Consider the following 27,184-nt stretch of genomic DNA (forward strand, 5'->3'; position numbering starts at 1 on the left):
TGGATGGATGGATGGATGGATGGATGGATGGATGGTTGGATGGGTGGATGGTTGGATGGATGGATGGGTGGATGGATGGATGGATGGATGGATGAGTAGATAGGCAAATGGAAGGATGAGTGGCTGGCTGGATGACTGGGTGAATTAATGGGTGGATAGATAGATATATAAATGGATAGATGAATGAATGATGGAATGAGTGAATGATCACATTCATGAAATGTGACACTAAGCCACTTATGCCAGCTGGAAATCACCTCTACAGAGCAGAAGCCACTTATGCCCCTCAGTCAGTCATCTTAAAACTTGGCTTGACTCATTCTTGTTCCAAAACAATAAAATTAAATTTTAGCATTTTCAACTACGGAGAGATAAGTCAAAATTGGTCTTCCCGTTGCTTTGAAAAAAGCATTAGTTAGCACACCACATAACATGGCAGCATCCCATGTAACCACTGAGCAAAACTGAGCAGGGTAGCTCCTTCAGTGAAGTTTACCTCAATCCCCTCCCCTCCCTACTGTACAATGCCTCATCTGTCTTCAGTCTTTACAGACACCAGACTCAAACTTGAAGGCAGACTCGCTCTCCTCTGTTTCTTCTACCCAGTGGTTCTCAACCTTTCTAATTTTTTTTGTTTTCTCAGGGGTTTTTGGGGGGGGCTTTGGGGGGCTTTTTGGGTTTTTTTTTGGAGGGGGTTCGAGACAGGGTTTCTCTGTGTAGCCCTGGCTGTCCTGGAACTCACTCTGTAGACCAGGCTGGCCTCGAACTCAGAAATCCGCCTGCCTTTGCCTCCTAAGTGCTGGGATTAAAGGCGTGCGCCACCACTGCCCAGCCTTTCTAATGTTTCAACCCATTAATACAGTCCCTCCTGTTGTGGGGCCCCCCAATCATAACATGATTTTCATCGCTACTTTAAAACTGTAGTTTTGCTACTGTTATGAATTGTAATGGAAGTGTTGCTTTTTGGAGATAGAGGTTTGCCAAAGGGGTCACAATCTAGAGGTTGAGAACCATGAGGCAGCCAGGGCCAACAAAATCCTATCCCTCTTTGACAAAGACACTAAGTGTGTGCAGAATGCATTATCACAGCTCCTTTCTCCCATTCATCTTCATCCCACAGCTGTTTATTAATACTCTAAAGTGCGAGGGCTTAACTAATGACTGCAAAATGCTCCTGCTTTCTCTCCCTGAGCAGATTGGCAAGCATTTTCTTTTATTCCTTACTCCTTATGCCTTTTCCTCTCCCTCCTCCTCCTTCTCCTCCTCCACCTCCTCCCTCTCCCTCCTCCACCCTTTCTTTCCTCCTTCCCCCTTTTCCTCCTCCTCACCCTCCACTTTTTCTCCTCCTCCCATTCCCCCTCCTCCTCTCCCTCCTCCTCCCCACCTCTTTCTCCTTCTTTTCTTCTTCTTCCTCCTCTTCCATAAGGTCTCATGTAGCCCAGGCTTGCCTCAAACTACATACATAGAATGACTGAGGTCAAGGATGGCCTTGAACTTCTGATCCTCCTCCCTCTGCCTCCCAAACACTGGGGTTACAGGTGTGCACCACCACCCTTGGTCTGTGCGGTGCTGGGATCATACCCAGGACTCCATGCCTGTTGGGTAAGCACTCTTCCAAATGGGTCACATCCACAGACCCCAAGATTTTTATTAAAAGCCACAAAACTAGAACTTTGGGTTGTCAGGCTAGACCTTCAACTCCACCACAGTATGCAAAAGCAGGCTAGACTATACATAAGTGAGTGGCCATGTGTCCCTAAAATTTTAGTCCATGCATGAATCCTATTTGGCCTGAGGGACACAGATCAGTTCTGAGACCAGAAATGAATAAATCACAATAGTCAATTCTGATTCTTTTGCCGTTTGTTTGTTTGTTTGTTTGGTTGGTTGGTTGGTTGGTTTTTGGACAGGACCTCATGATGTAGACTCAAAATCCTCTGCCTCAGTTTCCCAGGTACTGGGATTATAGGTGTGTGCTACCACACATCCCTTTATATTTCCAATCGGCTACTTATATGAAGGGGGAGGGTTAAATTAATTAAATAGTATATTGTATTTATTTAATCCAACACATAAAAATATTATTTCAATATGCAGACCACATAGACTGGTGGTGGTGGTGGTGGTAATTATTAAGACATTTTACAGTTGTTGTGTTTGAGGCTAGGGACTCCAGCGTGAATCTTGTATGTGGGTCACTAGTCTGTACATGAACTACAGACCTCACACTTGGGGGCACACATGACTGACAGCTATCACTTGGACAGTCTAGGAAGCGGCCTCTGGCCATTGTACTGCGACATCACCATGGTTGAGAGCCAGGACACTACAGACAGCTGGACAATAACTACCTAGAAATTTTGTTTCCTGTTGAATCAGAATTGAGAAGTGCTGGGATCCATTCTGTATGATTTCTCCCCGAAGCACCAGAGTCAGCACAGGCTGTGTAGGGGCCTCAGATCAATGACAACTGGGCTCACTCCGTCTTGAGTTGACTTTCATTTGATCTGTACTCGTTTCCTATTAAAGTTCCAGCCCGTGCTTTCAAGGCTTAGGACCCCCCTTGCTAAATCAGAAAAGATGAAGCTGAAGGTTGAAATGGAGAAGCTTTGAGTAGCTGGCTGCTACTCCCCACAGCTCAGCTACCTGCCTGCTTGTCCTGCCCATTAGATCCATTACTTGGGTTATTGACCCTCAGAGGCATCTGGGTTTACAATCTCTGACTCTGTGAGGTTTAGGCGAGAGATAAAGAGGAAGTAACAGGCAAAGAGCAAAGCCACCGAGCTTAGGAAATGTTTCCCACATGACCTCCATTGAAACCTGTGTTCCAATATGTCATCTTATGAAGGACATGGAACTACCTGGGCCATAAATGTCTGTCTCTCTTCATCCCTATCTGCCATCTTGTAGCTCCACACTGGGCCCATTGACCTCACCTAGACCAATCATTGGCCAAGGAGGGCAGGATTGACATGGCAGACCAACCAATCATCAAACAGAACTTGGTTGGGCAGAATTGCCTATGTGGTACCAGTGGGGAGATGGTATGTGATGCAATGAATCAGGACTCAGCCTACAGTAAGTGCTACATCAAATCCCTCTTCTGCTCCTGTGACAGCCACCCATCCTCCCCATCCCCAACACATCCAGACACACAGACAAAGGGCTAGGTGTGGCTGTATAGATGTAGACACTGGATCCGTTGGACACTATGGTCCCAGAACATAGTGCCCTCAACACTCATAGATCAGTGGTCGGTGTGCATAAAGTAGGGTCAAATAGCAAACCCATCCAGTCACTATCAATGTCAAGGACTTGGACACCATGGTCTACACCTGCTCTGGGTCTTATTATCGCTATGTGGGTACCAGCTAAGAACCCGGGCAGTATGATTTCTCTACATCTCCAGGGAAATTTAGGCCTGTAGATAGACAATATCTACCAAAGTACTAAAAGCACAGGGCTAGGGTCATACCCAGAGTCTGCCTAGAACCTGAGCTCAGTTACCCAGGCCTATCCTTCGATAGCACTTTCCAGAATCTGAATCCATGTTAGCCCCTCAACTGCTTAAAAGCCATGGAAGTTTTTCCTTGTTCTAGAATTCTAGATCACCATGGATGCTAAGACCTGAATTCAAGTCTTCTGTAAGGGCAGCAAGTGTTCTTAACTGCTGAGTCATCTCACCAGCCATGAATCTGCATCTTTCTAACTCTCTAATCCATGGTCCAGCCATGCATCAACCCCAACCCACTAGCCAAAGGCACCAGGAGATTTACCTCTGTGAAGTTCAGCGCAGTATCCTCTGAGAGGGATTTATTGGGCAAGCTGAGGGATACATTTTGAAGGTATCTTAGCACAGTTGCGGGTATCTGGAAGTGTTTTCTCTCCTCCGTCAGGTTGGTGATGATAGGGTGGTAGGCATCTGTGGGCATCTGAAAGACAGTGGCCACATGGCTTCCTGCTAGGAACTAAAACCAAGACATTCTATGGAAACTCAGGGTGACCCCTGGCTCTGGGACAGTAAAGACAATGACAAGACTGGTCCCACACATGGACCACTCTTCTGTGAAGAATCTGCACAGGACACCATGCTTGTGAGACAAGGACTGTTTGAAAGATGAAATCCTGAATCCGAGCGGATAAGAGTCCAGACACTCACTGTCAAAGTCCCTAAGGAAAGGACATTAAATACACGAAAGCTAAGTTGAAGCAGGCACATTCTGTACAAATCAACCCATTTCTCTGACATCAGAAGAAAAGGCACAAAAGCAAGTGGAGAAGAGATGGGCCTCAGGAAAGAGGAAACCATTTCAGGGGTCACCGGCTCCCAAGAATATCCGTTCGTCCTAGCATTCCAAGGAGCAGGACTCAAGAGGATCCTACTTCCAACCACTCTGGGCACCAAGAATTACCCTGAAATGGACAAATAAATAAAAAAAAAAATAATAAAGCTCTCCCTTTATGAGTTCGTTCTGGATAGGACGCTGGGCGTACTGGCACACATCGGAAGCCAATGCTACAGCGAGAGGGTGGAGTTGTGGTTTGAACTTGAAGCACCCTTTCACAGAGCCTCCTGTGTTATAAAGCTTTGGCCTCTGTCCCGTGGCGGTACTAAGGGGTGATTGGGTCATGGCAGGGTGCTAACTCATCAACGGATTAAACTCATTGAATGAGTTTCTATATTGTAGTACGATCAGTAGACAGTGGGTTTAGGTGGAAAAAACCGGATGTGCCATTGAGGGATACTTTACCCTCAGATTCTCGTTCCCCTCCCCTCCTCTCCTCCCACCCTTCTCCCAACCCCCACCCCCACCCCTACTTCTGGGCTGAAACAGAACATGGAACAAGCGCCCTTCCTCCACTTGGCTTTCTACCACCATCCTGCCTTGTCTCAGGCCCTCAGCAATGCACCTAGCTGTAGCTGTAGCATCAAGCTAGCCGGAGCCCCTGTCAGAGCCGAGGAGCAGTGGGAACATAGCGGCTGCCCTGAAACAAGCCGGACCGAGTGTCATTTTCTAAATATTACCCACTATACCCAGCACACAGAGGACTGAAAGCCCCTCTCCCTTGGGTTGTCTTCTCAGGTATTTTGTCCCAGCTATGAAAAGTGATTCACACACAAGGTAAAGGGAAAGGCCCTGCTCACCATGGTGTGTGCTGTGAGCATTGCCGGCGGTGTGGAAGATAACAGAGCTTGTTTACCTGAAAAATAAAAACAAAACAATGCTTTAACGAAGGCTAAGTCACCCTTTGTCATCCCCAGGGAGATCTGTCCTTATTCAGAATTTTCCAGCTTGAGACGCCCTACAGAGACACGGGATGTTTTGAGTGTGGACATAGCTGGGAAGATAAAGGGCTCATAAATCAGCCTAAAATGTAGATTATATGGATTTTCCCAGCAGAAATTATTTTTCCATTTATATTGTAAATTGCTTCTGAACACCGTTCATGCAAGCCATCACATAAAGGGATGCTTTTATGCAAGGTCTCACGAATTTCAAACAAAGCAAGAATGAGAAATAGCCTTCACTGGCACCCAGACTCGTTACAGATAAAACACGGGACTCTTAATCACTAGGTATTATAGTTTGAATCAGAAGCATCTCCCACACTGGAACACTGGGTCCCCAGCTGGTGACACTATTTTTGGAAGGGCTCTGGAATCTCTGGAGGCAAAGCCTGGCTAAAGAAGCTGGCACCGTTAGGGACAGGTCCCTGAGGGTTTATTTATCCCTGCCCATTTCCTGTGGTGTGAACAGATGTCCTTTTTGGCTGTGATGTCCCATTCAAATGTATGGAGCCCATTGGCCACCAGCTGAACCCTCTGAAACCAGGAGCCAATATAAACCAATCCTACTTAAGGAAGTAGCTTCTGTCTGGTCTTTTGTTGCAATGTAAAAACTGATACACTAGGCTCAGGTAGACTGGACACCACTCAAAAAGTAGTGGAGGAGACAGAACCTCTTATTGTGAGGAATCTTGTTACACTCTCTACTGATGGCCCTGGTTAATTAAGAGCCATTCCCAGTAAGATGCTCAAGGTCAAAGATGAAGCCTCCGCTTGCCTCTCCCTGCCTGAGCTTCACCGCCTCTTTCTAATTCTCTTGTTTGAGGATGAGAACACAGACTTCTTTGATACTTGACCTCATTTTTGAGAAATGTCTCGAGGTTGCTTTGGGTGACCTGAGGAAATGACATCATCACCCTGGCTGGCTCAAGAGTGACGGGTCCCTTGGGACTGGGTGGGATGAGCTGGCTGGTGACGTAAAGCTGGACCCCAGAAGCACATTGTTCTCCAAGATCCAGTGACATTCGTCGCTCGGGGACCAAGCACTTACAGGGCAGCCATTCCGTGTGTTTGTGTCATGTCTGGCAATGGGAATGAAGCTTTCCCTGTGTACAGTGGAGTGGTCACGTGAGACGGAGATGAGAAGCAGGACTCTGCCGTGCCTTGGTCCATCTCAGTCCCCATGTGATTCCTGCTTTGGGATCATATGGCAGGTGGCAATGTCCCTATGTTTCACAGATGTATGGACTGAGATCTCAGGATCTGGCCCTGGCCCTCTCCTCTCTCTGCCTCTGCACAGGCCCTGCTCCCCACTTGAGTGGCAGGACCTGGGATTGTTGGAGGAACATCCTACCTTTCTAGGCATCAGTAAGTGTTAGCGTTTGTACAGAATAGCTACATCAGGTGACCCTCAGAGACAAGAAATATGTCGGTGGCAGAAGTCAGGAGAGGCGGCCACATGGTCATCCCTTAAGGATGATGAACTATTTGAAAACGGTATAGAGACTATGGTTGCACACCTGCCAATTTCCTCAATACTATCAAACTGTTTGCCTCTTTACTTTTATTTTTGTGTGTGCATATAGAAGCAGAGGTCAACCTCAAGGTCATCCCCAAGGAGCTGCCTATCTACTTTTTTTTAACTAGGGCCTGGGGCTCACTGATAAGGGAAGCTGGCTGGACACTGAGTCCAAGAGCTCCTCCTGTGTCTGCCTCCCCTATGCTAGGATTATAAGCACATATCACCACACTCTGCTTTTTAAATGTGGGCCCCAGGATTTGAACTCAGGTCCTTGTGCTTGAGAGACAAACACTTTACTTACTAAACTATCATCCTGGCCCTATTTTTTAAAAATTGCTCACCTTAAATGGTTACACACAGATGTTATATGAATGAATTTATCAAAGCTTTTTAAATATCCCATAGCAAAATGAAGAATTAAACCATGTTCCCCTGCCTATAGGTCCCCGTACTGAGCACTGAGCGAGCAGAAAGAAGGTAGTTTGGGGTCTGAGGCCCAGCAGAGAGAATATACACGGGACATATACACAGGAGACATTTGTTAAGGACCTGAATATTTGCCACCAAAACATCTGTAATCAGCCTTTTCATGCCCTGTGGAGCCTACAAGGATCTGGGAATATTAATCTCAGTGTCTCCGGTGAACTGTTTGCTCATTTATCTTGGGGAACAGGTGTTCAGAAACATGACTATGAGAAGGTTCATTAAGACCCGGCTCACAGCTGCCATGACAAGAGCGCTGTGCCAAGCATCTCTAGGTACAGACCCCAGAGCCACGCACAGTCATCCCGTGCACTGACCAATGGCAGCTGTAAAGTACAACTTGATCTCATCGGGGGTCAGCGCCCGTTCCCAGATGATGAACTCATCGAAAGCTCCATTCTCGTAGCGCTTGGTGGGGTCCTGTTCTGACCCTATAACCATGTGGACGTGGGGATCCCCATAGGTGTGAGACACTTTCCCACTCGGGTCCGAGGTGCTTAGAGTTCCGTTGACATAAACCTTCAGGCCCTCCTTGGATTTCCACGTGAAGAGGACATGAGTCCAGTAAGGACCTGGAAGAGAGTAAAGATGCATCCTGAACATAGCCAATAAGTTCTACGTGAGCTCCCCAAGTCCCTAAGCACATCCCGCCTTCACGTGATAATTGACCTTAGTGAATCCACCTATGGATTATAGCATAACCTGATTCCCCTTAGACCTTTGGAGCACAGGATCTTTGCTTCCACCACCAAATTCCAAAAGCAATTTGAGAAGACCCTTTATTACTTTAACACAATGGTCAGAAATGTAAACACCTACAATCAAAGGTTATAAGAGACTTGTTTAAAAGGCCCGACCAATCAAATCCCAATCCTCGTTGAGAAATCTCAGTATGGTCCGGAACAAGACATGAATATCTTCCATCACAGCCCCTGGCAGTCCCCACTGTTACAGTAGGCAGGGAAAGAGGCACACGAGCTGAGAGGAACAGAATACAGTTATCTTTGTTAGTAATACTAAAAGCAACTCCTGAAATGCACAGGTGATAGTCACATGATTAGTGGGTAAAAGGCTAAGGGACAAAAGTCAACATTGTCTTCCAGCTTGACAGTAATGACCATATGGAGTGTGTGTAATAGATATACACACTCACACGGTCATGAGCGTCACAAGTGAATGTGCACATGATGTGTGTACATACATACACACACATACAACTGAGGAAAACTACAAAAATGAGGAAAGAATTCATGTCTAGATTGATATCCCATGTTCATAGACAGGAAAACTCCATGTTGCTAAGGGACCAGCTTGTCCCAGTCTGACCTGTAGACTCAGTGCAATTCAAATTAACCCAAACCCCAGGACATTACCCTTTGGACAGCCACCATTTGAGTCTAAAGTCTACACAGAGAGACAAATACCAAGGAAAGTCACATAGAATAGGAGAAAAACCGAGTTGGAAGACCCACATGGTTTCCCTTTGAGGCTAAAAATGACCTACCCAACTGAGAGGCCTGTGGAGTGTGTGCAGCCACTTGTAACTAAGAACAGCCATGATTGAGGAGCCGTGCAAAACTGTAAACATGCTTAAAACATGGTGAGATCCCTTTTTTGCACTTCAATAGCACAATTTTCAAGCGTGAACTTTGCAGGGAGTGGTGGTGTTTTCCAGCGACCAGAGGTTGAACAGGCTTGGATCGGTAAGTAAAGCCATGTGGTGTTGGGGGTACAAACAGATAGATCAGAGGGACAGAACAGACAGCCCAAAGGTAAAGCAACACAGACACCATCTGCTGATACCTGACAGGAGCAGAGCCAGCTCAGTGGAACAAATTCAGTCTCTGTAACCCAGGAGGCTGGGAAACCCAGAGGGCCGGATGCAAAAATACCAAGAAATGAATCAGAACCCCATGCGTATCCTCAACACTAATTCAAAGTAGATGGTAGATATAAAATCCCAAATGCAGAGCTTCTGGATTATAAAAGGAGAAATCTAGAATGACCCCAAGGTTGAGTCTGACTTTTAAAAAAGCAGTGTTTGTTTGTTTGTTTGTTTGTTTGTTTTACTCTATGTGTTTGGGTGTTTTCTTACTTGGAAGCAGGAGTTGATGCAGAGGCCATGGAGGGGTGCTGCTTACTGGTTTGTTTCCCATGCCTTGCTCAGCCTGCTTTTTTATAGAAGCCAGGACCACCAGCCCACAAATGGCACCATCCACAATGGGCTGGGCCCTCCTAATCAATCACTAATTAAGAAAATGTCCTACAGGCTTGCCTATAGCCTCACTTTATAGTGAGATTTTTCTCAGTTGAGGCTCCCTCCTCTCTGATGACTCTAGCTTGTGTTAAGTTGAAATAAAGCTGTCTTGCCTGTGTATGTCTGTGCACCGTACGCATGCAGTGCCCGTGGAAGGCAGAGAGACCATCAGAACCCTAGAATTGAACTTGCAGACAGTCCTGAACTGCCATGTAGGTGCTGGGAATTGAACTCAGATCCTCTGGAGAAGCAGCAAGTGCTCTTAAAAACCAAGTCATCTCTCCAGCCCCTTGATGCTGTGCACACACACACACACACACACACACACACACACACGTCTGGGGGGGGTATCTGCAGTGAATACTGTTACACAAAATGGCCAAAGTGTTCTTCAGAACTCACAGTAAGCGAGTGAACACCCCTTAAAGATAGGTAAAAGGTCAAAGCTCAAAACAAGCTCCTCCTCAACAGATAAAACGTATGACAGCAGGAATGGACCCTGACATCCCCCCGCAAATAAGCATACGTTAGTCTGGCACATCTCTGAAGCATAGCGCGGGGTGTGGTGCTGCCAGGGTCATGTGCAGAGGTAGGAGGCCCCTGGAAGCCCTCTGTTCCTTGGACTCAATTTCACTATGGGACAATAGTACTGTCATACCAGACTAGCGTCCACACACCTGGTCTGCAGAGCCAATGGAAAGGTGGAGTAGCAACCTGGTCTCACTGAAGACAGGCCACCGTGCTGACTAGGCTATATAGGAAAGTGGGTGCTCTACCTAGGAGGCAGCCCCTCTTCCCCCTCCTGCCACTAAAAGATGGAGGTTGGGTGGCCATTCTCTTTTGTTTCCAATGGGAACTTGGAAGATCTGACTTTTGACATGAAACCACAACTCACTCAAAAGGTCATTGATAATCTGAAAACTCACAGGGCAGGAGCCACCAAACCATCCAAAGGCCTGGCCTGACATAGCATATATGACATTAACCAACATGGAGTGGCACAGTGACTATAGCCAGCCTCCTGACTCCATCAGAAACCTCATAGGAAGACTGCCCCCCCCCCAAAGGGCCTCATCTGTTTTGAAAGCCTTGGTGTTAAGAGATCCTCCCGGGGTTGACAAAGATGACACGGGCAGCCCCCTCTGAAGGACACACAGTGCCCCTGCCCGTGGGTCACTGTGGACTGCCAGTGATTACGTCAGAGCTTCCTGCTGGGGATTGTGTAACACTTTAGTAATTTTGACACTCCGAAGAACACTAGGATCCTAAGCAGGGCCAAAGCGTTATTGTGCTTGACTTTGAAAGTGAGAATAACAAAGCCCTCCAGTGAACAAATGAGGAGCAGATGAGGAAAGGATGTTTACAAGTCTCTCTCGGCATCCCTGGGTTGGAAAACAGCACGTGTTCAGTTTCAAAGAACCTGCTAGATGCCTGATGCTTGCCACAAACCCAAGGCCCATGGGGGGAAATGAGCTGTTACCTAGGAAACCTTGACCACAAGCGGTCCTCACTGAGAGCCATTGCTGAGATTCAAATGGAGCCTCCATAAGCAGGAAGGCAAAAGTGTTTCCAGCCTTGGGATGAGGAAAGAATCCGGAAATTTGATATCTTCCCTAGCTGTGTGTCCCCACCTTGCAGAGGAGGAGCTATGAGTCCAGCTGAAGCAAGTCTGACACCCACAGAGCAAACCCAAGTCTCCCAGGGTTCTGCAGCCCATTGTTCAAGACTCCTTTAATTTATCAGCCGGCTGTCTCCCAGTGAAATAGAAACTGTTACTCTTCTCGTGTTACAAATGAAGAAATGGACGAAAGGTGGTTGAATATGATACCAAGTCTCTAAAGCTACAAAGTACAGAGTTAGGACCTGGCCTGACATCTTAACAAGTTGTACCATCTCCTTCAAATGGACCAGAAAAGGATGCTGAGCTGCTTCAAAGACATTGTTCTCAACCTTAATCAATGCTCCAACCCTTTAATATAGTTCCTCATGTTATGATGACCCGTCCTGTCCCATAAGATCATTTTCAATGTTACTTCATAACTGTAATCTTGCTACTGTTATGAATTGTAGCATAAATATCTGATATGCAGGATATCTGATATGTGACCCTAGTGGGGGGGGTCTCAAGCCATAAGTTGAGAACCATTGTTCTAGAGGCTTATTGGGAGGACCCCCTGCCTCTGCCCTGGCTAGTTTCTGTCCAGGTCCTCTGCATGCCACATGAAACCCCTCTGTGGACCTGGTCACCTTCCTCCTCTGATATTCTTGCACTCTCCTCAGTATGTTCTTGGTTCGGGTGTCCAGTCTCCATCTCAGCTAATATCACACCGCAGAGCTTCTCCACTTACTCTGAAACTTGGGCCCTTGGCATCCCGGTCCCCTCCCACTGGTTTTAAAGGTACATCCTTAATCAAGACCACACAATACTGCAACCTCTCCTCCTGCCTTACTGCCAGCTCCCTGGTTGGTAGCCTGTCTTCCCCAGAACTTTTTGCACCGTGCTGAGAGCAGCTTCAAGACCATACCACCTAAAGATGTGGTGACAGGGGGATTTAACCACACACAGTCTATCTTCTGCACACAGTTTCCACTTTGGTCCCAGACAATAACTGGGTGCCTGTCAAGTCACCTCCATTATGCAGAAAACCAACCTCACACAGCCACTGAGGCAGCAGCAATCATGCAGCAAGAGCACGTAGTCAGGGCTTTCACCCTGGCATGAGGTCACCTTGTGACAACTGTCCTCCTGACACCTTCTTAAGCTGCTGGAAGGAAGGAGCCCTATGCCACACTAATGGGACGGGAGCTCAAGTCGGTGCTGCACTCACCAGGAGGGTTGAAGGTGGCCTTCCACGTCATGGAATTGTCACGTGTGTACAGCTCCACGGAGCCCTTTCCACCACTAGAGCAGACTTTGAACCCGTCAGAGACAACCTGTCCCCCATATGCATAGGGGGCTGGTTGGGTATGCTCTCCTTGAGTCTTCCAGAAGAATGAAAATGTCACTCCTGAAGAGAAAAGTAGGCATTTATCAGTTGGTCTTTCAGAGACATGAAACACCACAGCACTATCCAGTGAAGGCCAGGTACCATCACCTCCTTCCAAATAGTGCAAAGCCTTGCTCTCATTCCCAGGGCACTGGAGAGGAAACTGAGACCACTCAGTTAGTGACTGACTCTAAGTCAGATACAGATCCAAGCTGGCTGCCTCTAGGTGTGCAAACGTGAACCCTTTCATGACTGTCTCCACCCCACCTGCTCACCCCGATCCTGACAACGATTTCACACAGGAAGGAACTGTTTCATTCACTCTGCTTACACACAGCACCTTTTTAAAGATTTAGAGCCTCCGGGATGTCCTCCCACATCCGTAAATACACTTTCCACTGTCATTTTTATGTCTGCCCGGCATCACATCCTCAACAACCCCCTGTTTCTGAGTCATATGCTTTGCTTCAAAGTTTTGAAGGAAGGTTCCAAAATGAACTCGAAGCTATTTTTTTTGACATATCTTAAATTGTATATATTTCAGAATATGTTCCCCAGGGAGTGTTCTCGTGAAAAAGGAAAGCTGATTTTTTTTTTCAAGGTTCGTAATGCCTTGGCTGCTAACTGCCTGTGGGTGAAGGTGGGAGGTAGGCAGAGAAAAGAGCAGCTACCATGTTTCGCCGATGCCCAGCCCGGGTATGTATGATGGCTAGTTTTAATCATCAAGTTGACACAACCTAAAACCACCCAGGAAAAGAATCTCAATAGAGAGCTGTCTAGATCAAGTTGGTCTGTGGGCATGCCTGGGATGAATGATCTTCCTTGCTTTAACTGATATAAGAAGACCCAGACCGCCCACGGTGGGCAATGCCATTCCCTAGGCTTGGGTTCTGAACTGTATAGGAGTAGAGAAAATTAGCTGAGAACAGCATGCATTCATTCATTCTCTCTCTGCTCTTGACTGTGGATGTGATCTGAGGAACAGTTTTATAAGTTCCCTCTGCTTTGACTTCCTGACAATGGTGGATTATAACCTAGAGTCTTGACTTAAATAAATAAATACTTTCTCCCTAAATTGCATTTTGTCAACACAGTTTATTGTAGCAAATTTGAAACCCAGACTCCATGATGGGGTAAAAGTGTTATGTTATGGTGGATTATATGGCCTCCCCTAGGAACATCACTGTGATTGAGTCAGGTCACAGACGCAAAGAGAATATAACTGACCAGCTAGGCTCTGGATGGCCAAGAGTATCTGAAATGCATACAGGCAGGTCTGGGACCACCTTTTATACAGGTCCATCAGGGGACAGACCCAACAGGAGGCCTCCATGGGTAACAGGCCTCCCTGAGGTTACACTGTCGCTTTTCTGCTTCAAATATCCTGTGCCTTGCTTCCAAGCCAAGTACACTGTATATGTGTGTTTGTATGTGCAGGTGTAACTAGCCACCTGCTGAACTCTGTGTATAAAAGACAGAAATAAAACAATTGTTTGGCTCTTCACGCTTGAGCATGTCAATGAGCCAGACTGTTCTCCCCAGGGCCAATCATCACAGGACACCATGGATCAAGGTACAAGGAGGAGGAGGGAGAGAGGTACAGGGACATTTGACCTGGTCTTATTTATATAAATGACACCAAATTGACTTCACTGTTATTGTCAAATGTGGTCATGTACAGAGGCTTAAAAGATTCCTGTTACTGGTGTGGAAATTGGTGTCTCATTGCCAGCCATCTTTGCTGCCAGGCCTTATGGGTTGGTCTGTTAGAGTCTTTTGATGGCTTTGTGACAATCATGCTGCCTCATGCCTTCTGGTATTGAACTCCCCATATGACTAACTCGAGCCTGGGGAATCTGGCACAAATGTCAAGCTTGGAATTCCTCCATTTTATTTTTTTCTGTCCAAGAGGAATCTCAAGATTTTGAATGCTCCTGAGAAAATAGTGAGTGATTGATGGATGTTTGGAGTGACAGATTTCAAATTGTCCTGCTCTGGTTAGTCCTCAGCATATACGTGTTGATGTGACATGTAGCACCCGTAAGAACACATAGTTGCTCTGGGTGGATCAAAACTGAAAATCAAGATCCAGGAGATGGCTCAGCAGTTCGAGCATTGGCCAGGCAAGTGTTACTTCTGGAATCTGGCTCTCTATAAATCACGTAAATGCCTGACCATGACAGCCTGCTTATAATTCCACCCTCAGAGAGCTGAGACAGAGAGTCCCCAGAGCAGGCTGACTAGCGAGACAAACCATATCCATAAGCTCTGGGTTTGATTGAGAGACCCTTCCTGAAGAAATAAAGTTGAAGAACAACACACAGTCCCTCTCCCACATACACACAGATGTAAACATGCACACATACATGCACAGGGAAAAAATGGAAAAATAATTAAAGCCAGTCAAGCATGACGGCGCAGGTCTAGCAACTCAAGGACTTGGGAGGCTGAGGCAGGAAGATTGTAAGCTCAAGGCTAGTCTGAGCTACATAGTGAGTTCAAGACAATCCTAGGCAACTTAATGAGATCCTGTCTCAACAAAACATAAGAAGACCGTGAATGAAGTTGAAAGGTTATAGAGATCTTGCCCAGTGTGCTGGCCATGGGATTAATCCCAGAGCCGAAAATTATAAACAAAATTAAATTATCTATCTATCTATCTATCTATCTATCTATCTATCTATAGTTATATAGATCTATAGATCTATCTATAACCTATTTTTCTATCTAATATATCTATATATCTAATGTCTATAGATACAGATAGACTTCAGCCAGCCACTGGGATAGGGCTCCATCAGGCTCAGGTGGTACCCTGCCCCTGTCCCTGCCCCTGCCCCTGCCCCTGCCCCTGCCCCATCCACCTCCCTGCACTTGAAACAAGCAGTTTTGTATGGAAATGAATAAGGCATATTGTGAAATTTTTGTTGTGAAATGTATCCCCAGCAGGATTCATGGAAGTCATTCCTCCCCGCTCCCCGCCCCTCAAAGGGGGAAAAAAAATGTTGCTGCTTACAAAAAAAAAAAATTCCTTTCACTCAACTCAAAATGATGCTGTCTCTGCCAAATGTGCCTCTGCCCAGGAAGAGAAATGAAAATGAAAAATTCAATACGGTGTTAGGTAATAAGAATAAAAATTAAAAATTCAGGATAGTGTTGAACCGGGACGAGGAGAAAGTGGGCCATGAACTCTGCCAGTGAAGCCACTTATTTTAGCTCAGCCAACCTGCAAAGTAACGACTCCTGTCTGCGGAAGCCCTCACTGAAATATCAGTCTGCGTCTCCACGGTGTGGAAAGATTCACAATGTGTTCACAAGAGCACCTGTCAAAAGCTTAGATCATCAACACAGAGAAGGAAGTCTGAGGGGGAAAGAAATAAGCATAACACAGCACATTGGTTCCATAGTTTGCTCCTGTTAGCGTCGGTAAATCCTCATCTTTCTATGGCCCCTTGTCAGGGATGCACTGAGTTAAACAGAAGCATCCACGAGGCAGCCGGACCAGCTGCGTCTGCTCGCTAAATGCACCATGAGTGCTGCCTTGTGCTGAACACTGTAAAAGGTCTCAGAGAGCCAGAGGTGGTCCAGACAGAGTCCCCCACAGTGCCAGAGGCTAGAAAGGAGATGTGACAATATTCTACCATCAATCACCAAGTCCTGTCGAGAAGCTGCCACACAGAGACCGAAGGTCTGAGGCAGAGGCGCTTGGCAAGTAAACTAAGCTTAGAACAGAGGCCCAGTTCTGCAGGTAGATGCCCAGATCCCCAGAGAGTACCTTCTCACTCTGAGCATCCCCACATGGGTGCTCTATGTGGTGAAGGAGACAGTAACTGGAAGAACACAGACGTCTCCCTGAAACTGATGCTCTGGCTTCCGTATGTGTCTCAGTTGATAGAGTGTTGATCTAGCAAGTATGAAGCCCTGAGTTTGATCTTCTTAGCACTGCATAAGATCAGGTATGGGGTGAATTCTTGTAATTCTTGTCTTGAAAGAAAGCAAAGTGGAAGGAGAGAGAGAGAGAGAGAGAGAGAGAGAGAGAGAGAGAGAGAGAGAGAGAAACACCCTGCCTGATGTGTTTTGATAGTCATTTGAACTGGGGACCAGCTCAAACTGTAGGTTAACAAACACCAAGACCTTAACACTTGGACATTTAAAATTATTCCACAGTTTCTCACAAAGCTAAAAATAAAACTATCCTGCCACCCAATCATATCACCTATGGGCATGTATGTATATATATATATATATATATATATATATATATATATATATGACTCTACATCATATCACAGAGACACTTGTACATCCACGGTCATGAATCCTCTACACAATAGCCAGAAAATGGAACCACCCTGGCTGTCTCTCAGCTGCTGAAGGAACAATGAGAAGGTGGTACCTTTACACAACTGAATCCTATTCCACTTTAGAAGAGAATGAAATCATGAAATTTGCATGAGAATGGGGGAAGTAGGAAACATTATACTAAGTGAGGTCACCCCCGTGTAGAAAGATACAATGTCTTGTGTTCTCTCTCATACGCAGAGCCTCACTTTGAAGTCTTAGATTTGTGTGTTTAATTTGGAGTCTCTATAGAGAAGCCAGAAAGAGCCTCTGAGAAGGGGAGGGGAAGAGGCCTGAATGTACAAGATGATAGAATATATGGTCTGTGAAAGTGGAGTGATGCATTCTGGGAAAGCAGAGTGAAGCATGCTGGGGGTTAAAGGGTTAAGCGGGAATGGGGGCAGGGCAGGAGCATGGGTTGGGGGGGGAAGGATGAGATGAGATGGTGAGCTAACCAAAGCTAGAGATGTGTGAAGAATGCTTCTGGAAGTTACTACGTTGTAAGCTAATTAAAATATATATGTAATTTTCAAGATGAATTTGAACAGAAGCTGCCAGCATAGGTGAACAATGAGGCTCTAGGAAGAGTTCTTAAACAATGATCTCAGTGTCAGTCTTGGGCATCCTCCTACGAATTATGTACTGGTCAGGGAGGCCTCAAAGACCGCTGAGGCAACACAGGTTCTTGTCCTTGTTCTTGGTTGCCCACAAAAACTAGACAGTAAGACCCTACTGCCAAAGACACCACATACTTTGGTGGCAGGGCAGAGAGAAATCAAGCTAGGACTAACTTGGAAACCTCTCTCTTGGCTACCTTTCACAGTGTCGGAAAGGGTTATGGTTGGCACTGAGAGAAGAAAAGCAATTATTGATTTTATTCATTGCTGGACTCTATGTGATACAACACTGACCTGCCAAGGAAGATGTGCCCATGGGTGTGATAATGGTGTGAGCGTTGTGACGTAACCAGCTAGTTTCTAATTGGATGTAAGGCCTGCCCTCTGCCCAGAAAGAAATTCATACCTGGTCCTGTCAACTTGGTCCACAGCCTGTGGCTGGGGAAGTCATAGACCGCTTTGATAAATGGGCATGTGATTAAACTGCCTTCTGAATATGTATCTTTATACCCATAGACCAGTGCTGCTGCCAGTCCTGGGCAGAGAAGCGTCCCTTTGCAGTGGGCAGTGGTTAACACAGAGATTCGTGAGTGCTCAAAGTGCTGGGAATCTGTGACTACTGTGTGTTCATCCCTAAATAAGACATCTGGTCAACCCTTCCGAGGCATGGGGAACGTCACAGAAAGGGGGGGGGAGGAAGAATATAAGAGCAGGGAGATGGAGAGGGGAGCTGTGAAATGCTGTCTTCTGGATCTGACAGGGCTGTCGCACCCACAAGCTCACAGTAGCTCCGGGAGCCCGCCCAAGGTCAAGTCAGTCGACGGTCCAACACAAATTGGGGAGGGGCTCATCAGGTCCCACCCCTAGCTGAGGTGCTATTGGTAGTTGATGACTACTGGGGGAGGAGTCAGTCTTCAGGGGTGTGGCCACTGCAGGTTGGCCCTGCTCTGGGGGATGGTCTCTCAACCACGCCCGCAGACAGATCCAACCAGATGAATAGGTTATGACGAGAAAAAGAGAAAGAAGGCACGATCCTGGATTGGATGGTAGACGATAATGTCCCCAAAGGATTCAAATGTGGTCCCAGATATGTCTCCACGAAGTCCCGACTTTAAGGGGAGAGGTGGGGCCCGCCTTTTTTTTTTTTTTTTTTGACACGTCTGTCTTGACTTCCAGCCGCAGGTCACAGGCTGGAGCAGGTCCATCCACCATCCAGCCACCCTCAATGAACACATAAGAAGTGAACCCGGTTTGAGGGTTAACAGGCACACCCTGCTCTGCCAGGCCTGACCCATCATCCACATCCCAGAACCAGAAATAACGCTGGGAGAGCCAGCCCATCAATTTCCTTCCCACAAAGGCCGGGCTCCATCCCAACCGGAGTGACATATAACTCAGTGGCTCTGTTTTAAACAGGGATGTTCCCCATTCTTCTACAAGGTTAAATATTTTGATCTCCTGGCTCTGTAACACAATGTCCTAACTTTCGGTCTCCAGGACAGGCCTACGTTCGAGTGGCTGCAACCCTTCCCTCCTCCCTGTCTCTACCCTCTAACTTGTCTCTGACATTTTCACACATACTGCAGCTGATAAGAACTCTGTTCCCTTAGGCTGGGGACGTGATCCAGCAGGTAGCAGTCCTCACTGCACAAGCGTGAGGATTCCAGTTCAGGTGTCTGGAACCCACATTTAAAAGAAAAAAAAAAAGCCAGGAATAGTAATGTGTACACCGAAGCCCAATGCTATGGTGGGGGACTTCAAGAGGATTGATAGGGCCATCAGCCTAGCTCCAGGATGAGTGAGAGATTCCATCTCAGGGGATAAGGTACTGAGTGATAGAACAGGACCCCCGCATGAGCACATTTACTGAACGTGTGCGTGCGCGCACATGCACACACACATACACACACACACACATGGGGTTAGGGGGTAGAGAGGGAGAGAGATGCACAGACTCTGTTCACATATGCCACTAGCAGGGTGGCATGTACACCAATCCCAACTTCAGGTCCACACAGGACATACACACAAACACACATGCCCGCATGCACGCACACGCACATACACATGCACACTCTGTTCACATGTGCCACTAGCAGCATGTGTTAGCATGTACCCGAGCCCCAACTCACCCTCTGGTCCACACTGGGCGGGGTTGCTAATACAGGATGACTTGTAGCTGCCGTAGTAGAGAAATGTCACCCCCTTCTCCTCCTTGAGGTAAATACCTTTGTTCACCTTTCCTTCCATGATATCTAAGAGAGGGAAAGGACATGTCAGCTACCCAATTGCCACTGGAAGACTAAAGACACATATCAGACTTACAAGCAAGTCACAAATGACTGCCCAGCATTAGCCTCCCTCATCACGCATTCATAATGCCACGTTATTCCCTGATAGTAATCGCATTCACTAATATTTAATAATTGATAGTGAAAATGTGAATGATTCATAGGTTTAAGTGTTGGGGAATAAATTATTACCTTCTATTAACATCAGGTCCGCATGACCTACATTTTCCTGTAACAATATTGTAACAGACATATTTGCCAACTGTCGAACCCTAAACGCCACTCACACTCCTGCTATTCGAGTCCTGCCCACTCGGCCCCACTCTGAGCTTTGTGAGTGGAGCACTCTCACTGGTTAAGTGTGAGGGGCCATTGTTGCATCCTAGCCTTCCCAGGTACTCACTGAAGCATCCTGGGGTCTCCATGTATGCAGCCTTGGCTTTAGAGCTATGTCCAGACCCAGAAGAAACAACAGCTCCATTTGGAAAGTCCCAGAAGGACCTGCCAACAGCAATCCCAGAGAGCCTCAAACCTAGGTCTCCCACACAGCTCATTCATGTTTTGTCATGTGCCGTGGCAAAAGTCAGTTGTGTGCTTTACAGACAGATAAGCTACATACATACATACATACATATATAGATATATACCTGTAGATATGTATATATCTATATATGTATCTAAATATGTGTATATATGTATATATGTGTGTATAAATGTATATGTATATAGTGGTGAGGGGTTCTTGCTATGCACCAGAATGAGTAGTTACAGACACTGCTGCAACCTGTGTAGGAACAGGGAGGCGATGGTGCGTGTCCTTCTGGATCCTGGCCAAGTATACACTCAGGATCTGGAGACTCTGCTCACACGTACCACTGGCTAGATGCAATACTCCCTGGCATGTGGCTCTTCCTCCCAAGGGTCCCAGCGTTTAAACTTTCTGGTTCTACTTATCCCATTGGTTGCCATGAGAGAGCTATGTCTCACTTCGCTAAATGGATAACTAGCCACAAGATAATTGAATCGGACTGCCCAGGCCCCAAAAACAGACTGCTAGCTTAGTAAAATCATTTACAAATGCCAAACAGCCCACAGTGGAGAGAGAAATCAGGTGACGGGCTAAGAAAAGATAGAGAGAGGCGGGCACAATCTAAACAGGCTTTCTATGCCCATCGGATGCTCGCCTCCCTTCAGCTCTGAGCTCAAGGGAATCACAGGCTCTGGGTGTCTAACTGACAATCGTGTGACTCAAGTGGATGTGTCTTCTAAAACAGCTCCTAGTGAGTTTTCAGAACTCAGCTATAGAAATGCTAAGGGGTTGTTTGCAAGACCAATTTTTAGATACATTTTAAAACCAACTTCCGGTTTTCATGAGCTGGGTGGGGTTACCGCCCCCCCAACCCAGCCCCCAGCCCCAGCCCTACTCCACAAACACAATGTGTTCAAAAATCCAATTTCTGCCAAGCATGCATGGTGGTGTGCACCTGGAATCCTAGCACTGGGGAGGCAGGGGGAGTGGGTTTTTAAGTTCATCCTTAGCTACACAGAGAATTTGAGGCAAGCCTGGGCTTACATATACCTTGTCTCCAAAAAAGAAAAAAAAATCCATTTTCAATGTTTAGAAAAGATCTGGGCTGTGTTTGTTTTTGCTTCTGAGATCAAGTGACTGATTCAAAAGAGCCTGGCAATGCTGAAGAGACCCCACCCATTCCAGACACCACTATCAGGAAGGCTTCCTAAGCCAGAAGCCTGTATGGCTTTTCCCAATGCCCTGCCTCACTCTGGATTTCCACCGCTTGCCCCTGGCTACCCACTCTCTTACCGGCCAAGAGAGTCGGTCCTACCGAACCAGGTTAGGCTAGCTCTTATACCGACTCTGGGATCCAAATTTGACAGGACCAAGCCGCGGTGCTCACCTACGGTCGCAGACAAGTTGGAGTAGGCAGAGTCATTGGTAAAGACAAAGGTAGCATTGTGGGAGAGAGGCACAGTGAGGTTGAGGGTTCGCAGCGCTGGGTGAAAGGACAAAAGAGGACAACACATGAGTGACGTGAGACACATGAGCGGAAACAGCCACATCTCTCACCCAGCCTCCTCCTGGTCCTCCTCCCCTCCCCACGCTCCCCATACGCTTCTCTGGCAGAATCAATAGCCAGTTCCAATGGCCCCGGAGTTGGGTCACAGCTGACCATAGCCAGAGTCTAGTACATAACGTTCTCACTTTGCTGACTCCCATTCCCAGATGGATGCTTTGTTGAGAGATGTAATGGTGAAGTCAGCCATGTACGAAGCATGGAGACACAGCGGAGAGCGTGGTTGTGACGTGAAGGGCCAATGAGACAGAGACACTGTGGAAAACGGCTGCGTGAGATGGCAGCAGACGAGACAACAGAGGGTTTGGCCACAGACAAAAGGGCTGTGCATCCAGGAGGTGGCATCCAGAGCCATCCAGCTGTCTCCAGCCTTGAGAGGTGCTGAGAGACCCCAGCCTGTCTCTGCATCCTGGGGTCTCATGATGACACACAGACCAGCCACACAGACTGCAGAGGGGGCTCTGACAGGAAGCCGTAGTGCCAGGGCCACATGGCACAGTGTGGGGACAGACGTGGAGGCATCAACAATTTCAACACAAGTCAACACACTCAGTCCCTGCCTCACATCGTGGGACTTCAGAATACCCGAAGCTACTGACTTAATCAGCAGCAGGTGAGCTCATAGGGGGAAAAGGGGTGAAACACCTGGAACGGAGGTCCTGGGGTCCCGAACAACGTTCTTCCACTTAATCAAGTGATCGCCTCTCAGGGACTTTCAGAATAAAGACTTCCGGAGAAAAACATTTAGATTTTGACAAAGAACGATGCTCTGTTTTCCCTAGAGCCAACACACCAGCTGGCACGGGCTACTGCCACCCTTACTAAAACAGAGTGGAGAAAATTCTTGGCTGCAGTACAGGTTGCAGAGGCCACTAGCATCCTACCACATGGGAGGGCCCAAGAAGGATGGAGACAGAACCCTTCGCAGTGGCCCCGCCCACCACCGGCTCCAAGCCCTCAGCTGGTGCTCTAGAATCAAGGTTTTTGCTTTGATTTACTTTAGTTTTATATATATATTTAAAATAAACACTTATCTATCACACATGTGCACATGCATGCATGTTCATATGACACAGCATATATATATACAGGTCAGTAGACAACTTGAGGAGAATATATCTTTCCCTTCCATCACGTAGGTCCTGGAGATTGAATGCTCGTTGTCAGGCTCGCCAGCAAATACCTTCCTCCACTGAACCACATTGCCAGCACATTATTTTCAAAAATGGGGCTTGGGGATGCCTCGGGGACACATGTTACCGTAAGAAGATAATCTTCAGGATTCATTTCTTTTAACACGTGGGTCCCCGGGATTGAACTCAAGTCATGAAACTTGACAGCAAGCACCTTTGTTCACTGAACTATCTCACTAGGCTCTGGGCTCCAAAGTTTTAGGGAGACTCCTTAGAATCTCCTGTGGAGGTCTCCCACTGCACTTAAGTCGCATCCGTGAAGAAGATGACAGGGAGCCGGGGTGGGCCACATGGCCACCAGCAGTGTTTTGAATGTATTGCACCGGAATCTGTATATCTATAGAACAATGACAGTGTGTGTCTGTGTGTTTGTGTGTCTGTGTGTCTGTGTGTCTGTGTGTGTATGTGTGTGTCCACATTTGACCTTCTTAAGAGCAACACCTATATAAAAATAATAATAAAGTAGAAACCTCCAAAAATCATTCTGAATCAACACTCTTTTAAAAGGAGTTCTCCAGGGAATGGATATGCTCATAATTGTCCCGGGTATCTCCAGTATCATGGTCTAAGTTCATCGAAACAGAGAGCCTGATGCCTCCTGTGAACCTGGCACCAGGAAGATCATCTTAAGAGTTGCTGGCTGGGTGTGTAGGTTAGGTGGTTGGTAGACAGGGGATACCTTGCTCTGTGACCGTAAAACATGAACGCGTGTCAAAGTTCATCCTGATCCGTAGCACCTGCCTCTCACCAGCTTGTTGTGGCAAGTCAGTTCTGTGCACCCACAGATGTGCACCCAGACTCACGCCATAGAAAGAGGTTCCACATTAATTAAGGTTTAGGAAACCCTGCCCTTCTGTCATAATGTAGAAATGGTCTCATAAAATACTTGGCAGTGACCATCAGTGAACCACAGAGTGCTCGCCCATCTTGATCACCCCAGCTCCAACATGTCCTGGAACATCTAAAGAGTCCCTCTCTCCAGCATAGGGGCTATCCTAGTACCTGGAGACATTACCATCTCCCTAAGCCCCTGTGAGGCCCTATCCCCATGCCTGTAGGCAGTCCCGTCTCCCGTCTACCTCCAGTTGTGTCCTGAAGCTCCAAGATCCCATCCACGTTTTCCAATGGCCAATAATGAGAAGCAGAAGCCAAGACGGCAAACCCTGCAAAGAAAGGACGGAAAAGTTTAAATCACAATTAGGGAGGCAGGGACTGAAGAAGATTGAAGCTGTCACCCGAGCACTTGGAAAGTGAAGAAGAGTGAAATTGTCATGGTGCCCACAGACCTGGCTGAAAAGCATTAGGAAAATTCAATACACATTTCCCGTTAAACAAAAACCAGCACTTTAAATTAGAAATCAATGGCTAGTTTCTTAATTGAGTAGGACAGGTCAAATAGGGAGGGATGCCTCCTAACTCAGGAAAACAAACGCCCCAACTCTGTCTGTACAGGGCAGCTGCCCATTAGTGGAAGGGAAAGACAGAAACACCTATTATCTGGATGTTTCCTGGAGTGGCTTTAGAGGCAACTTTTGATATAATTGGACCACAGAATGAAACAAGGTTTCAAATGACTTTACAAGAGGTAGCGGCTAACCCCAATGTCTCTCCAGGCATCACAGAGGTGCTTGACAAACACTCCCCTGTGTCTTCTAACAGTAACCCACAAGATAGCACATTCTTCCCTTATTTGTAAAGGGGAGAAGAGAAATTCCTCCTGGGGGGCTGGGGGTGTGGCTCAGTGGGCAAATTGACTGCTGTGGGGGTGTGACTGAGTAGTTATTCTATCCTCTAGACCCACCCGAAATCAGGTGTGGTAGTTAATGCCTGGTAAATTAGGGTGGTAGTCCCACTGCTGGGAAGGCAGAGAAGGGATCCTGGGAGCTCACAGACTAGCTAATTAGTCAAAAGATGAGAGAATAAAGAAGACACACAAAGTCCTCCATGAGAGTATACACACACACGCACACACACACACACCACTGCCCAGTACATAAACATAAAAAGAAAAAATAAACTAGAAGAGCCATGGCCAAGAATAAATAAAAGGACCTGGAGAGGGAAAGGGCAAAGGACCAGGGATGCTGCTCAGATGCACAGCTGAGGATGGCAGAGGTCTTGAGGGGAGTGTCGGACAAGCAGGGAGGTTGCAGTGAGAGGTGTTGGGTACCACGAATGTGGGCAGATGGTCAGTAGGAGGAGGGGCCACGGGTGGCTCCCCTGCATATAGAAAGTTGGCTTATGCTAAAAGTGGCGTTTTGAATCAAAGATTCAATACCACGGGTATTGAAGTCATTGGGCTTCTGGGAAGAAATGAGTTCCTACCTCACGAGTAGATTCAGATAGTTCAAAATGAATATAACACAAACGCTGTGCTAGAAGTGGGTAGGATGGTGTTGGGAACTGGTTCTAATGTGTTGTCTTAATTTGGCTCCCAAAAGTTGCAAGATGCGCTTCCAGACCTGGGGGACCATGCCCCTAGCTGGCTTCAATTAGGAGAATAGCACTTGGGAGGCATAGGCAAGTGGATTTCTGAGTTCGAGGCCAGCCTGGTCTACAAAGTGAGTTCCAGGACAGCCAGGACTACACAGAGAAACCCTGTCTCGGAAAACCAATATATATATATATATATATATATATATATATATGAATTGCCATACAGCCAATAGCTGGGCAGGGAGACGGAAGTGGGACTTTTAGATTGAGAAATCATCCAGCAATGTAGGTAGAAAGAGAATTTGGCCCTATGAGAGGGTCCCCAGAAAGTAACGGAGCAGCAAAGATAAACTATACATTTAGAAGGTGTTAATCCAGGAATACTGGAAAGGAGTGTTTGCTAGCCCCTGGGAGGTTAAGAAGTACCTAGCCATTGAGCTAGTCAAGGCATATCAAAATTAGCTAGTGTGTGTGTGTGTGTGTGTGTGTGTGTGTGTGTGTGTGTGTGTTTCATTTGAGAATCCGGAGAGCTCTTGGGCTGGCATAGCGAAAGCGTGACCCGTCAGGAGCCAAAGCAGTTTCACTGATTCCCAGATACAGGATGGTACACACAGCTTTCATCTCAGTTTGGGAGGCAGAGGCAGGTGGATCTCTGTAAATTCCAGGCCAGCCTGGTCTACAGAGAGAGTTCCAGGGATACACACAGAGAAATCCTGTCTCAAAAATCAACAACAACAACGACAAGGGTGAGCCAGGTGCCGTGGCCTGTGCCCTGTGCCTGCACGTAATGAAGGTTTAGGGACTGCGCTCTGCCTTTCTACAATAACATTTTGAAGTATCCAGTGCTCCCTCATCTCCATCACCGTGACACGTCCTTTCGTCCCTCTTGAGAGGTGGAAGGATTATAAGTTCAGAGCCAACCGCCAAGATATAATGAGTTCTAGATCAGCCTGGGCTGCACAAGACCCTGATTCAAATAGACAGATAGAAGCTTTCACGTTTAGCTGATTTTGTAAATTTCTCTACAGGAAACACACAGTATATATATGACAGAAACACGCTGATTTCTTTTTTAGATGTATTCAATTTAGTGCATTAAACTTCTTATGGGATAGGCATATGGGTCAGTGGGAGAGTGTTCTCCTAATATGCATGAGGACCCAGATTCAATGCTTAGGCAGCAGAGAAAGGGGGAAAGGACAGAAGGAAGAAAGGAAAGAAGGAAGGAAAGAAGGAAGGAAGGAAAGAAGGAAGGAAGGAAAGAAGGAAGGAAGGAAGGAAGGAAGGAAGGAAGGAAGGAAGGAAGGACAGAAGAAGGAGGGGAGGAGGGAAGGGGAAGGGAAGAGGAAGCAGGGAGGGGGAGGGAGGGGGAAAAGGGAGTGAGCCAAAGGAAAAAAGAAGGAAGGAAGAGAGGAAGGAAGGGATGGAGGAAGGAGGGAGGGAGAAAGGAGGGAGGGAAGGAGGAATGGAAGAAGGGAGAGAGAAGGGAGAAGAAAAAGGGAGAGAGGGAGGAAGGGGAAGGGAGAGAAGTGAAGGGAGGGAGGAGAAGGGAGGGAAGGACAGAACTAAAGGAAAAAAGAAGAAAGGAAGAGAGGAAGGGAGGGAGGAGGGAGGGAGGAAGTAGGAGGGAAGGAGGGAGGGAAGGAAAGGGAGGGAAGTAGGGAGCCAAAGGAGAAA

At 46.9% G+C, this 27,184-nt stretch overlaps 1 protein-coding gene across 2 annotated transcripts in view; it reads right to left on the reverse strand.

Moving 5' to 3' along the window:
• The window catches only part of Adgrd1 (adhesion G protein-coupled receptor D1), a 113,092-nt gene that overhangs the window by 76,446 nt on the left and 9,462 nt on the right, over window positions 1–27,184 (reverse strand). The window contains exons 3-9 of one of the 2 annotated variants that reach the window (XM_028766065.1): window positions 24,151–24,234; window positions 21,702–21,797; window positions 19,627–19,749; window positions 12,378–12,557; window positions 7,610–7,864; window positions 5,147–5,202; window positions 3,777–3,932 (exon numbers count right to left, since the gene is read on the reverse strand). In XM_028766065.1, coding sequence (XP_028621898.1) covers window positions 3,777–3,932; window positions 5,147–5,202; window positions 7,610–7,864; window positions 12,378–12,557; window positions 19,627–19,749; window positions 21,702–21,797; window positions 24,151–24,234 — 950 coding nt within the window. The remainder of the gene's footprint in view (window positions 1–3,776; window positions 3,933–5,146; window positions 5,203–7,609; window positions 7,865–12,377; window positions 12,558–19,626; window positions 19,750–21,701; window positions 21,798–24,150; window positions 24,235–27,184) is intronic. The other variant, XM_028766066.1, reaches the window with a different exon arrangement.

The sequence above is a fragment of the Grammomys surdaster genome, unplaced genomic scaffold (genome assembly GCF_004785775.1).
Source record: "Grammomys surdaster isolate TR1022 unplaced genomic scaffold, NIH_TR_1.0 166, whole genome shotgun sequence".
Classification (NCBI taxonomy): domain Eukaryota; kingdom Metazoa; phylum Chordata; class Mammalia; order Rodentia; family Muridae; genus Grammomys; species Grammomys surdaster.